The sequence below is a fragment of the Polypterus senegalus genome, chromosome 14 (assembly GCF_016835505.1).
Source record: "Polypterus senegalus isolate Bchr_013 chromosome 14, ASM1683550v1, whole genome shotgun sequence".
NCBI classification, from domain to species: domain Eukaryota; kingdom Metazoa; phylum Chordata; class Cladistia; order Polypteriformes; family Polypteridae; genus Polypterus; species Polypterus senegalus.
This window is the reverse complement of record NC_053167.1, coordinates 32,030,887-32,045,544: the sequence shown is the minus strand read 5'-3', so window position 1 is coordinate 32,045,544 and position 14,658 is coordinate 32,030,887. Positions and strand designations below refer to the sequence as shown.

The 14,658-nt window shown below is 36.9% G+C and overlaps 1 protein-coding gene across 3 annotated transcripts in view; it reads left to right on the top strand.

Annotated features, from left to right (window-relative positions):
• The window catches only part of LOC120514404 (glutathione hydrolase 7), a 58,036-nt gene that overhangs the window by 28,493 nt on the left and 14,885 nt on the right, over nucleotides 1-14,658 (top strand). For all 3 annotated transcript variants that reach the window (XM_039734756.1, XM_039734754.1, XM_039734755.1), the window contains exons 9-14: nucleotides 3,539-3,626; nucleotides 5,730-5,857; nucleotides 7,388-7,476; nucleotides 10,959-11,111; nucleotides 12,278-12,392; nucleotides 14,515-14,652. In XM_039734756.1, the coding sequence (XP_039590690.1) occupies nucleotides 3,539-3,626; nucleotides 5,730-5,857; nucleotides 7,388-7,476; nucleotides 10,959-11,111; nucleotides 12,278-12,392; nucleotides 14,515-14,652 (711 nt within the window). The remainder of the gene's footprint in view (nucleotides 1-3,538; nucleotides 3,627-5,729; nucleotides 5,858-7,387; nucleotides 7,477-10,958; nucleotides 11,112-12,277; nucleotides 12,393-14,514; nucleotides 14,653-14,658) is intronic.

Below are 14,658 nucleotides of genomic sequence, written 5' to 3'. Positions count from 1 at the left end.
AGCCATCTATCCATTATCCAACCTGCCATATCCTAACTACAGGGTCACGGGGGGTCTGCTGGAGCTAATCCCAGCCAACACAGGGTGCAAGGCAGGAAACAAACCCCAGGCAGGGTGCCAGCCCACCGCAGGCAGCAGTAATAAAACTCAATAAAAGTGTAAACATTTTCTGAGGAAAAGTACAATAACAGTGCTATGTGTTGTAGTTTAGTTTTTGTAAATTATGTTTATTCCTTTACATTTCTACAAGAAATAACACTGACTATTTTGATTAATTAAAAATAGAATGTGTATGTATAAAACAGGACTTTGAAACAGGGATTTGAAAGTTACAGCCAGGAAGTGTGACATAGTGGAAGTTACCTGAACTTTAAAGCACAAGTTCTGCTGGCTCAGTCCCCATTACTGATTCACTTTGTGATCCTGGACATGTTATTTAACATAATTCTGTTACAGCTGTAAAATATACATAATATACTCTGACATTCTCAGCCCCACTTAAGGAACTGGTCTGGTAGATCCAAAGCTCCAACAGAATCAGAGGAGAAATTTCTGACATTTAATAGCTTGATGGCCGTCTCACAGGACAATGGTCAAAGTTATCGGCGTCATAATCTACATATTTAGGGTAATATAATCTCCTATGTATTAATGTTAACAATTAATAATATTAATAACCTGTTCATTCAAAAACAGAAAATGGTTATGGCCGCACATTTACATATACAACAACTAAATGTTATTGGAAGTTAAATTATTGATTATAAACTTTATACTTTATAAACATGTTCATCACTAGAAGAGACAGAATAACTTAATTTGTCAACATCACACAATGAGAGAATTTGGAGCCAGACATTGAACATAAATCATGAATGAGCACAGAAAATCTGTGTGGTCTCTTGATCCAGCATGGTCTGGGGAAATGGAGAGAGAGGGACGGACAACATGGCTTGTCTATGGGTGGAATAGCATAGACACAGTATGGCCTTTTAGCCCTGAATTTAAGCCTCTCCTGTAGTCTGTGACAGACCTCTTGGACCTGTGGGGCTGTAGTGTGTTCTCCAGTATAGCCTCAGACACGACTTAGCCTTCATTTCATCTTTTTTCAGGACTAACCTACTTGTCCTTTTCAACTAAGCCCCCTGCATTCCTCCAGGGTAGCTTTGTCCAGTTGCCTTTTATCTTCCACAGAATTGTGTTTAGCTGTCTGATCTGATGAAACATAATTATCCTTTAAAGGAGAACTGGATTAATGAGCTTCCCTTTTTTAAAATTATATATTTGTCTAGACTTTAGTAAAAATGACTTTCAACTATACATTATGTTCACCCTGCGGTTGGCTGGCACCCTGCCTGGGATTTGTTCCTGCCTTGCACCCTGTGTTGGCTGGGATTGGCTCCAGCAGACCCCTGTGACACTGTGTTAGGATATAGCGGGTTAGATAATGGATGGAAGGATTATGTTCACCCATAGATACATGGATAGTACTTGATTTGCTCCCAAGGGGAAATTAAGACTTTCATTTGTTGGAACTTTACCCTTCCTTGATCATCCCTACTGGTTGCTTCTGTCCTCCGTTTATGTAAACATAAAACTACTGACCCCTACTGACTTCCAGGTGCCTTTACCTGTGGCTGTCTTTTCTATCTCGGACCCTTTGTCTGCTATGGTCCTTCAATACCCTAGACTTTTATTCTACTCAATAATGATATGTATACTACACAGTAACCGTTCTTTTAACAAGATTTTGTTATTTCTCAGAGATCTTGTAGGCTGTCTTTTCTTACAGTGCATCTGGAAAGTATTCACAGCGGATCACTTTTTCCACATTTTATGTTACAGCCTTATTCCAAAATGGATTACATTCATTTTTTTCCTCAGAATTCTACACACAACACCCCATAATGACAATGTGAAAAAAGTTTACTTGAGGTTTTTGCAAATTTATTAAAAATAAAAAAAACTGAGAAATCACATGTACATAAGTATTCACAGCCTTTGCTCAATACTTTGTCGATGCATCTTTCGCAGCAATTACAGCCTCAAGTCTTTTTGAATATGATGCCACAAGCTTGGCACACCTATCCTTGGCCAGTTTTGCCCATTCCTCTTTGCAGCACCTCTCAAGCTCCATCAGGTTGGATGCGAAGCGTCGGTGCACAGCCATTTTAAGATCTCTCCAGAGATGTTCAATCGACTTCAAGTCTGAGCTCTGGCTGGGCCATTCAAGGACATTCACAGAGTTGTCCTGAAGCCACTCCATTGATATCTTGGCTGTGTGCTTAGGGTCGTTGTCCTGCTGAAAGATGAACCATCGCCCCAGTCTGAGGTCAAGAGCGCTCTGGAGCAGGTTTTCATCCAGGATGTCTCTGTACATTGCTGCAGTCATCTTTCCCTTTATCCTGACTAGTCTCCCACTTCCTGCTGTTGAAAAACATCCCCACAGCATGATGCTGCCACCACCATGCTTCACTGTAGGGATGGTATTGGCCTGGTGATGAGCGGTGGCTGGTTTCCTCCAAACGTGACGTTTGGCATTCACACCAAAGAGTTCAATCTTTGTCTCATCAGACCAGAGAATTTTGTTTCTCATGGTCTGAGAGCCCTTCAGGTGCCTTTTGGCAAACTCCAGGCGGGCTGCCATGTGCCTTTTACTAAGGAGTGGCTTCCCTCTGGCCACTCTACCATACAGGCCTGATGGTTGTCCTTCTGGAAGGTTCTCCTCTCTCCACAGAGGACCTCTGGAGCTCTGACAGAGTAACCATTGGGTTCTTGGTCACCTCCCTGACTAAGGCCCTACTCCCCCGATCACTCAGTTTAGATGGCCGGCCAGCTCTACGAAGAGTCCTAGTGGTTTTGAACTTCTTCCACTTACAGATGATGGAGGCCACTGTGCTCATTGGGACCTTCAAAGCAGCAGAATTTTTTCTATAACCTTCCCCAGATTTGTGCCTTGAGACAATCCTGTCTCGGAGGACTACAGAAAATTCCTTTGACTTCATGCTTGGTTTGTGATCTGACATGAACTGTCAACTGTGGGACCTTATATAGACAGGTGTGTGCTTTTCCAAATCATGTCCAATCAACTGAATTTACCACAGGTGGACTCCAATTAAGCTGCAGAAACATCTCAAGGATGATCAGGGGAAACAGGATGCACCTGAGCTCAATTTTGTGAATACTTATGTACCTGTGCTTTCTCAATTTTTTTTATTTTTAATAAATTTGCAAAAATCTCAAGTAAACTTTTTGTCATTATGGGGTGTTGTGTGTAGAATTAAGAAGAAAAAAATTAATTTAATCCATTTTGGAATAAGGCTGTAACATAACAAAATGTGGAAAAAGTTGATGTGCTGTGAATACTTTCCGGATGCACTGTAATAACAGCATTTTCTAAAAAAATGTGGGGCAGTGGGAGAGCGAGTCCTCATTGGGATGAGCCATAATGAGGTGAAGTTTTGTGGACAGAGAGCTTTATTTGTCCCATTAGCATTTAATTAATCATTTTGACATTTTCCTCATAAATACATCCTAGGTTCGTGAAAGAGGAGGAGTCCTTCAAGAGGATGACTTTGTCAACTATGTTGTTGTTCCAGAGAAGCCACTTGAAGGCTATTACCAGGGTAAGCAGTGCATCTATAGATTTCAGCTCTATCCTGTTTTAAGTAAATAAAAAGCCACATGGTTTATTTTGTTTCAAATATGTGCAGACCACCAGCATTTACTCTTTGAGTAATCATTAATTATTTCGTATTTTTGATATTTTAATTGTAACTTTTGTCTGTGGAGTAGAGATTACAAATGAACTTTCATTGTAATATTTTTGTAATATGCCAAAGAAGGGCTTTGAACACAGACATCACATTATTTATGTGTTTTTCAGCATTAGAAAAGCAGTTGGAATAAACTAAAAACTGTATTACAAAAAATAAAATGCCCTACTGTATATCTGCTATTTCAGAATATTTTAGTGCAGGACAAATTAGTCTGAATCTTTGCACTTCTTGTTATTTTCAAAGTAAAAGTGGGGTCTTGATTTCTCCAAGAGTGTAATTTAAGATTAAAGTACAATATTAAAATGGAAACCAGGAATAATGCTTTACAGCTACTTTACATTCAAAATGTCAGAGGTGTGCCCAACTGCTGTCACTCTGTAACCCTTCGTTGTATTAAATGTGCTTTTATCAGTGTTAATATGCAATTTCCCGTGCAATGATTTGCAAGACCGCATGTACTACTGCACGTAAATTTTAAAATGTGGTTAGCTTTGGGTTGTAGATGGCACAGATGTTTTCCTGTCTGTCTGGTTCAAGGCAAAATGGCATATTTGCCTCTGTAGTATACAAGAGGAATACATACTACTAGAAATTTACCTTCTCATTATATCATTCAATTTCACCAGATTTTGTCAGAGGATTATTATTAGATTGTTGTTTTGCATATCAATAAAAGTAATGAAGTACTACATAGTATTGTTGTAATTAATGGAAACTTTCCCATGATTTTCATGATTTTTTTATTGTTGTTTAATCAGTCCTGAAGTTTTTTATTTTTTCATGAAGACTTTTTCTATTTTCTATTTCTAATTTTTCAAGTCTCCCCAAAGACAGCTTATATACAATATGATAACAGTATAAATAATATAAACCACGTACTGCAGGTGTGCATGAGACTGCTAGTCTGCCCTGGGATGGCTTCCAGAACCCTAATTTGGATTAAGTGGATTTAGAAAATGGATAGATTGACTGTTCACCTCCCTCACACTTATGCCATGGAATTGAAGGATACCTTGAAAGTTTTTTTTCTTTCTCATAGATAAGAAGAAAGCCAACAGTGAACATGCTGCTTTATTTTATGATGCCAGTTGCATGCATTTTACACTACAAACTTTGTTCTTTTTTATCTAAATACTTAAATTATATTATTTTGTAAAAAAAAGTTTATGAAAAAATGCATTATAATTAACAAACTAGTGACTATATGATTTTTATGATTGCTTGTAGGAAAGGAAGGTAGCAAAATGATGATTTGTGTTAATTCCCATTTTTGTATCATTGTGGGGCATGTTATTGCAGTGTTCTTGGTTCCTATCATTGAAATAATAAAAAAAGATAAGCAGAACCTAACCAATACATGATAATTTGAAACAAAATCAATATATTTAATTAAATCTTGGCATTATACACAATAAAGAAATACCCCACTGTAATTTATAAGTAATGCACAGCATCCATGTAGAAACTCCACAACTCACACCACCCATCAAAACATAGCTAATAACTAATGTATAAGGGCAGTAGCTCACAGAGGTAAATCCATCAACTAACTTTCTTATGGATAAATAGTTTTCTTCCTATTGGCCAATACATTTGATTTTATTGATTTATATATACCTTTTTTGGGTTTTTTTTCCCCCATACAGCTTTAATTTTCCGGCCATCTACATTAGGTAGTACTCTATTTTTGATGTGTGGTGTGGGATGTATATATGAGTAATCAACTCACTGTTTTATTATATTTTTATTTATTTATACAGTACATATATATAATATAATCGCACCTCGTATAATTACAGGTTATATTTCCTAAGCTTTGTTTTAAATTTCCTGGCAGATCAGTGTTATGTCTTACAGATGTCTGAATCAGAAGTTGAGAAATCAGCTTTACCTTTTAGATGTCTTCTTTTTACCCATTGTAGCTTTATATTTCTTTACTCTTTTCTACAGGTCACCAGATTCTGGTTTCTCCCCCACCCCATGCCGGAGCCGGTTTAATTCTAGCCCTTAATATTCTGGAGGGCTTTAATATAACTAGCCAGGTTCCAAGAAATTCCACCTATCATTGGATCACTGAGGTATACATATGGATCATTTTAAATGAGCTCATTTGTTTGTTTTTGTCACATCAAACTCTAATGTGACGTACTTTCATCTACGCAAAATAAGTAGGTAGTTTTTTATTTGCTTACCTATTAACAAAAAAAAACATCCACAGTAACTTGTTACTCCTCATGCTATAGATCAGGGGTGTCCAATGCGTCAATCGCGATCGACCGATAGATTGCAAAGGTAGTGCAGGTAGATTGCGTTGCATTAAAAAAAAATCATATATCCTCCCTATGCCATTTGCCACTTAATTGACATACAGGGTGGCGAGTCTAAGATCTCCTTTGTTCTAACACTCTGATCATCCCGCACGCACGATCAAACGCGCGAGCTACTGCAAAACTCCGGCTGCGATCTAGTTAGCCTTCCAATTTATATCGACTAAAGAAGGGATTTAAAAAACAAAAATGTTTGGGGAGGGTATGGGCTTTATGTGGAATTAGAAGAGGATTTTTTTTCTCGCAATGTCACAATCGAAGTGCGTTGGTCTGATCTGTCAATCTATCATTGCTATTCCAAAGAAGGAAAATGTGGAAAGGCACTTTCAAACTGTTCATAAAAACTACGAAACTGACTTCCTTCCGAAAAGCGATCTGAGAAAGAGAAAGGAGATGGAACTAAAATCGCAGTTAATCGGACAACTGTCATTTTTGACTTGGCTGAATTCAAAAGCTCCTTGACTGCATTATTCGGCTCTACTTATTTATGAGAGTCAGCCTTTTCCCCACATGAAAATTATTAAATCCAAATACTGTTGTGTCCATAAATGTATTGAATTGTTACTGTGCCATAAAGGTTATTCAGTTATGCAAGGCAGGACAACATATATTTTATGTGTAAAGTATACTCGGTATATATAATGTTGGTAGATCATTTCGACCTGGTCATTTTAAAAGTAGCTCGCAAGCCGAAAAAGTGTGGGCATCCCTGCTATAGATGCTAGCTTTGATTTGAGATCAGGTATCTAAACATATTAAGCTAGTAATGAAATATCACCCTCATTCCTCAGGGCACATTTCTTGAGCATTAATAAAATGTTATGTATTACCCTGCAGGATGTTACCAATACATGAGTATGGCCATAAAGAAATACTATAGGTCAGCAACAATACTCTGGAGGCCTGTGGCACCCATACTTTGGTAAAGCTGACTCTCAGACCTTTGTATGTGTCGGGAAAGCTATGCCTAAATTATCCAAACACAAATGTGGAGAGCTGGCACCATGCAGTCGATGATTGTCAGTGTCACTGAGCCTAAATCATCCCTCAGCTGGCAGAGTTGTTCTTATTTTTTATTATTAAGTTATTTCTTTGATAATCAGTTCTTAGCCACAGTACTTCTGTTGGCCGAAATTGTTTGATAACCATACTCGGTTCGCTGTTAGGCAAATTGTTTTGTTGTCTTTTATTAAATAGTACAAGAAGTGGGACATCTTAAATTATTGCCCATATTGAGCTGTTCTTACTCTGCAACTTTTATTTCTTGTGGAAAATTTTTAGACTTTGAAGATGTCTTTGGCAATGGCAGGTAGCCTCGGAGATCCACAGCATGATCCAACAGTTGCAGCTGCAGTTAATGAAATGTTAAGGTAAGGCTATCTACTATACAACAAAATGCTAAGGTATTGGGTGTCCAGTCTCTCTGAGCAATCTGATTGGTCAGTTTGGCCATGGTGATGTAATGAAAGGGGAAGTGTAAGTTTGAGATGCATGAAGAGGAGTAAATGTGTATGAGTTACACAGAGAGAGTCACCTTTAAAAATGGCAACTATAAAACTAGACAAGAAATATGAAAGGTGCCTCACAAATAATGAAAGAGTATGAGATGCAGGTTTTACAGGAAGGTGCTCGAGAGAGGAAGCGCCACTGAAGGGGCATTCACACATATGTGAATATGGAGGAAAAGTCACTGAAGACACATGAAGGGCAAGAGAGAGCCAACATTTTGGAATTATTCTATTGTCTGTGACAGATACCGTGGCTATTATACAATAAATCTCTCAGAAAGTTTACATCTCTATTTTGTATTTCCTAATGTAGTCCTAACTAAAATTACTTATGCAAACTTCGATGGCTAGAGATTGAAACACTTAGAGTAGGATGGTTATTTTTCTCCTAGTGGGGGTGGCTTTCTCACAGCAGGGACTGGGAGGAAGAGCTACCCATAACACTGCAGGGGATCTTATTCATCAGTGAGGATATAGAGGATCACGATACTGACCAAGTAATTGGTGCAGTGGCCTCAAAATTCTGGGCATTACACCTGACAGTAGTGGTAAAGAGAGATCTAAGTCATTTGACAAAGCACTCATTTTATCAGACAGTTTATATTGCCATCTTTACCCATGATCATATTCATGACCAGCTAACTGACCTGTTTTTTTTTTTTTTTGCCAAAGGTGGGCTGTGGAAAAAAAATCTCTTTGTTGTTTTGTTCTGTTCAATTCATATTTAAAATATTAACAAAATCTAAACTTTTTAATTGAAGTAAAATAATTTTTAAAGGAGAGAACAATTCTCGTCATAAAACATAGTTTTCTCAAAAATATGTGCTCCACAACTATTGGGATGCCTTCATTTAATACCTTGCGCAGCCCCCAAGGTAACAACTCCGAGTCTTCTCCTATAATGCTTAATGAAGTGGAGAACACATAGCAAGGAATCTGACACCATTCTTCCATACAGAATCTCTCTAGATCGGTGGATCTCAAACTCATTCACGGAGTCAGTTTACCTCAGACATTTGATTAGTTGGTCTTATTCTCGTATCTTATTCTGCATTCTGATAAACACATCATTGTGATTTTTTTTTTTACATAAATATTTGTATTTTTGATATAGCTTTAAATGTCTGACACTTTTTTGTTATGTTTTTATTAATTTGCTTTTTTTCTCTGTAGTTTACTCCCTTAATTGTCTCCTAGTAAAGACAATTAGCAATGAGCAGAGCAGACAGCCAGGCAGATAACTAAGAATGCTGAAACACTTCAGTATCAAAATTACTAATGTGCTGTGTAGTAAATAATGGAATAAATAACTAGAACACTTGGAAAAGCAGATTAAAAATCATAATGATGATGAAAATACATGTTTAAAAAAAACACCTGATGACTCTCATGTAACATATACTGTATCTGTGATAAATAAAAAAAAAAATAGTTTTCAAATTTCAACACTGAATTCAAAACACAGAAGCTGGGATTCTAACAATTTGCTTAGTTAGGTTATTAGTCCAATTAAAACCAGATGTTGGTTGGAACAAACATTTGCAGCCACAATGAGCCCACAGAACCACGTTTGAGAATCACTGCCATAGCTCCTTCAAATTTTGAGGTCCGCGCTTGTGGTCTTTCTTGATCTCATCCCAAGTCAGGGGACTGGGATGCCCATAGCAAAAGCTTGATTTTTGTGGTCATTGAAACATTTTTGTATTGATTTTGAAGTGTCATTTGGATCATGGGCAGCACGGTGGTGCAGTGGTTTGCACTGCTGCCTCGCAGTTAGAAGACGTGGGTTCGATTCCCGGGTCCTCCCTGCGTGGAGTTTGCATGTTCTCCCTGTTTCTGTGTGGATTTCCTCCCACAGTCCAAAGACAAGCAGGTTAGGTGCATTGGCGATCTGAAATTGTCCCTAGTGTGTGCTTGGTGTGTGTGTGTGCCCTTTGGTGGGCTGGCACCCTGCCCGGGGTTTGTTTCCTGCCTTGCACCCTGTGTTGGCTGGGATTGGCTCCAGCAGACCCCCATGACCCTGTAGTTAGGATATAGTGGGTTGGATAATGGATGGATGGATTTGGATCATTGTCTTGCTGGAAGATCTAACCATGGCCCAATTTTTGCTTCCTGGCAGAAGCAGCCAGATTTTCATTTAATATCTCTTGATATTTGATGGAGTCCATGATACCATGCATCTTAACAAGTTATCCAAGTCCTTTGACTGAAAAAATAACTCCTATAAAGCATCAATAATCCACCGTCATACTTCACAGTGGGCATAAGGTACTTCTCTGCATTCCTTTGTTACAAAGACCAGAAAGATCTATCCATTTGGAATTCTCTATAACATTTGGCAAATTGTAGGCACCTCACCTTGTTGTTTGACAGCAGAAGCTTTTTTTGTCAACCCTCCCAAACAACCTATGTAGGTTGCATTTGATCGTAGTTTTGTAAGACTTTCTGACCCCCCTTCTTCAGCTGCAATCCTTAGATATTCTTTGGCCACTTAAACCATTCTTTTCACTGTGTGTGGAGTCAATGTAGATGCACTTCCTCTTCCAAGCCAACTCTTAACATCTTGTTGCTTTAAACTTATTCATTATTGCCCTGATAGTGGAAATGAAATTAAACCATTTAGAGGTTTTCTTATAGTCATTGCATGATTTGTGCAGCTCAGCAACCATTTGTTGCAAATCATTACTGATTTTGCAGGAACCAATTTTTCGCAAAACCAATTTTGGTGGATGACCAAGGGAATTTGGCTTGTGTGTCAACTCGCATTTCTACCCCAGTAAAACAGACAGACATGAGTGAGCATTTACGTGTTCCAGCTCCATCAGATGCATTTAAAAATGTAAAATGTGAATGGAAATACACTTCAGTTAGATTTTACTCACATGACTTTGCAGGGATGACAATAGTCATAGCACACATATACGTATTTGAGAAAATTATTTTATGATAATTTTTTTTCATTAATTTTACTTAAATTAGAGTTTTGTTTTTTGTTAGTATTTTGAATGAAATATTACACAGCCCATTTTGCTTCTATTTACCAAGGGTGTCAATTTTAATGAATGGCATTGTAGTAAGAGGGCCATTAGAGATGTCCTATTGTAAGTGTAGTGGTTGGACCCAAGATGCACTTTGTGAGGTACATGACCCCAGTGTACTTGGGGACCTGGGAATTAACAAGGAGGAGCAGGAGACAACATAGGACCTAACTACAGCAAGGTGTTAACTGTTTCAATTATTGATTCTTTGTACTTACATTATTAAAATATAAATATCTGAACTTTTACATTTTTTTAGACTTGAGCTTTTCTCTTATGACAGATATGTTTTTTTTTTTCAAACAGTAAATCAGTAGCTGATTTCTTGAGGCAAAAAATAAACGAGTCTCGGGCATTTCCTCCATCCCATTACATGCCTGTATACTCTGTGGAATCTGGGCCCTCTGCTAGTCAGGTGGTGGTTATGGGATCGGATGACTTCATTGTTTCTGTTGTGAGGTACTGTATTTTTTTTGTAGATTGGTAAATATGATTCAATTAATAGAACTTGTACTTATCTGTTGTGACAGCATTGATGGCATTTTCATAGGAGGAACTTGTCTTAGTTCATCAGTTTACTTTTTTTTGTGTAAGCCATATGAATTTTCTTTGCCATGAACATGCAATGAGGAGTGCTGAAGTTTTATTCTGGGCATGTTTGTTTTGGAACATATTTGTATATTAAATCAGAAGTCATTTTTTGCAGGTGGTAAACATTTTATTACTGTGATTTCTAGTATACTTGTATGTTTAAGGTGTAGAGATTTTGTGTGTGAAAGTAGTTTTAAGCAGCAAGTATTCAAATTTATGTGCGTGCTTAGTTCTAAACTGAATTCTAGTACGTTTATGTAAGATATTAAAATACCTTTAAAACCAGGAGAAATCTAACCTTCAAAGGCAGCATATTCTTAAAAGTAACTAAAACCAAAATTCCAGTTTCACTTGGTTTTTATTTTTTTTTTTCATTCCCCGACTCAGGAAGACCAGTTTAACTTCTGGTTTTCATTTTAACCAGTTACCTTTTATGCCCAAAACTGTAATTCTGATATAATCAGGTGTCTTATTTCGGCTGTCTATCTGTATAGGCTATTATGTAAATTTATAATGAGTGATTTTAGATTAACAAGAGAAGCTTTTGAATTTTTCTTAATTTGGGTGTTTTCTTTATCATTGAAATTTTTTATGTTTTAAGGGTCTTCCTTAACTGTTCTGGTCAACACCGAGCAGACTGCATACTAAACTGTTGTTTGGTGAATAGAAAACCCATTTCAGTGAGGAGCACTTTATGTAGTACTATTTACATTTGTATATGAAGAAAGACAATAATTTCCTTTATAAGTGTTTGTATGTCTTTCTGTGTATAAACTTGCAGTATCCCTTAAAAAGGCAAAGAGTGTAGTTTTAATATTTGTTTTACAAGACTGTAAGTAGAAAGAATTTAGTTAAATAATTGTATACATTTCTGTTAAATTAATATTGTTACCACAAAACCCAGAGGTAATTTTTCCTTACAATAAAATATAACAGTGACATGCTGTATTTTCACAGTGTTAATGCAAGGCATTAAGCCAGTATCCATAGTAAGTGTACTTTCATAGAATGATTTTTTTTTTTTTTTCCCACAGCTCCCTGAACCGACCATTTGGTAGTGGAATTGTAACATCTTCTGGAATTGTACTCAATAGTCAGATGCTAGATTTCTCATGGCAAAACAAAACACAAACCTCTTCATCAACTTCAGTATGTTAATAGATTGTATTGGTACATCAATGTCTTATTAATATCAGAGTTGTTTTTTGTTTTAAAAAACCCCTAATATGGCAAGCTTTCACCTATATGCTTCTGGCACAATTGCACAAATACAGGCCTAAAATTGTTAAAGGGTTAATAGCATTTGTTTGTGGCTCAGGACACATGACATTGAACCTTTTTGTTTTCCCATTAGGCCTTCTGGTACATATACCAAACCTCAGTCAGTTAACCTGTGTCGCTCATCCATTCTCCATTATCACACAGGCCTTCAGCCATGTGTACTTAGATTTTCTTTTTCTCATCTCTACTTCAGCAATATTTCACGTCACCCCAAATAGTTTGAAGACTACAAGCAGTTTTGTATGTTTAACTTTATATACCTTTTACTTTAAATTTGAATATAAAGGTTTTTTTTTTTTTACTTAGGTCACAACTGGCTAAAAGTTTTAGAAGGCCTCAGTTTTTCCAGTGTTCAAGTTTTAGTCAGTTGAAATGCAATGAATGACCTAAAATGGTGAAAAGTTAAGCAGTAAACTGCCATGGTTTAAATTTAAAGTTTAGGTAAGCAAAAACTGAAAAAAGGAAATATCCGAATATTCCAAATGGGCCTTCACCAGGGAAAAACAAATAGGTTACAACCTTCAGATGTTCTGCAGTAATTACAAGTAAATTAAGCCTTGCAGGATGAAGCAAACAATTTGCATAGGTGTCCCAACTTCTGGTGATTACTTAAAACCCTCTGTCTGCTTTAAAGCAGAGCTGAAACAGACTGTGTTACTATATCCTCTGAAGTACTACTTGGCCAATATTCCAGTGGGAATGGCAAGAAAGCAGCAATTAACAAATGAGGCAGCATTTCTACCTTTAGAAATGTAGGCCTTTCATTTAAAGAAATTGCAAAAAAAAAAAAAAAAAATCAATGTGTCCGTGAGTACAGTGTCCTACATAATCCAAAGGCAATTGGAAACTGGAAGAAACTGACAAGAAGAGATCTGTCAGACATAAAGTCACAACCCAATCAGAAGACAAGTTTTTGAGGGTCAGCGGCATGCATGATAGATGCCTAACAGCACAACCACTTCAAGCACAGCTTAACAGTGGTCGAAAAAAGCATGCCTCAGTTTCTACTATGAAGAAGAGACTTTGTCCAGTCTGCAGGAGTCCACAACTTGTATTTCAAGGCCCTATTTTGTCCTTTAAAGAATGGCTTTTATACTGCCACTCACCCTGTCAAACCTGCAGCACAACGTCTCCTCAATAGAAACCAAGAATAAGTAATCAACATAAATTGGGGCACCTGTACAAATTGTTTGCTTTAATGTGTAACGCTAAATTTATTTTAATTGTTGCAGAACATCTGTAGGTTATAACCTATTAGTTGCTCCTTGAAGAAGACCCATTTGTAATATTCTGATATTTCCTTTCTTCAGTTCTTGCTAACATAAACTTTAAATTTAAACCTCTGGCAGTATACTGCTTACCTTTTCACCATTTTAGGTCATTCATTTCATTTTAACTAATTAAATTTGAAAAACTGAGGTGTTCTAAAACTTTTGACCGGTTGTGTAGACTGCCTCATCAAATTAATTGTTCACCAGTTTTTTTCTGTTTGTAATATACTCTATGTTTTGACACCTATAAATGAGCAAAACTGAGCAACATGCCTCATTTTCACACTTTTCAGTACCTTTTCCACACCTTCACACATTTGACTGCATGCACTACAGAGTTTTTATTTTTTACTAATGTTATTTGTTTCTCTTATACATCTTGATATAGTATAAACAATTTTGGGACACATATATCTTTAAATTAGGACTTATTTTCATTGTGTTGTTCTCATGCTCAGAATGAACTTTAAAAAAATCAATATATTGTAATTTCTTACCTCTTGATAAATTGTGTATTGTATTTCCTGCCTTATGGGTTTCTTAATATGTTCTTAATTAGTAGACAAGAAATGTGATACTAATGTTATTACACTGCATAATTATAATTGATGCCAAACTGTTGTAATTTAAGGTATGTTTATACATATGAGGATTGTACTTGAATTGTAGTGCACTCTTTCCTGAAGTATTTGATATGTATTTCTCATATCTTTACATAGAGAAACAGCATACAGCCAGGGAAAAGGCCTTTATCTTTTCTTCTTCCAACTGTGGTACGACCAGGGCAAGGCCTGTGCGGCACATACCTGGCACTCGGTGCTTCTAGTGGAGAAGCAGCCCTTAGTGGTGTCACCCAGGTCAGT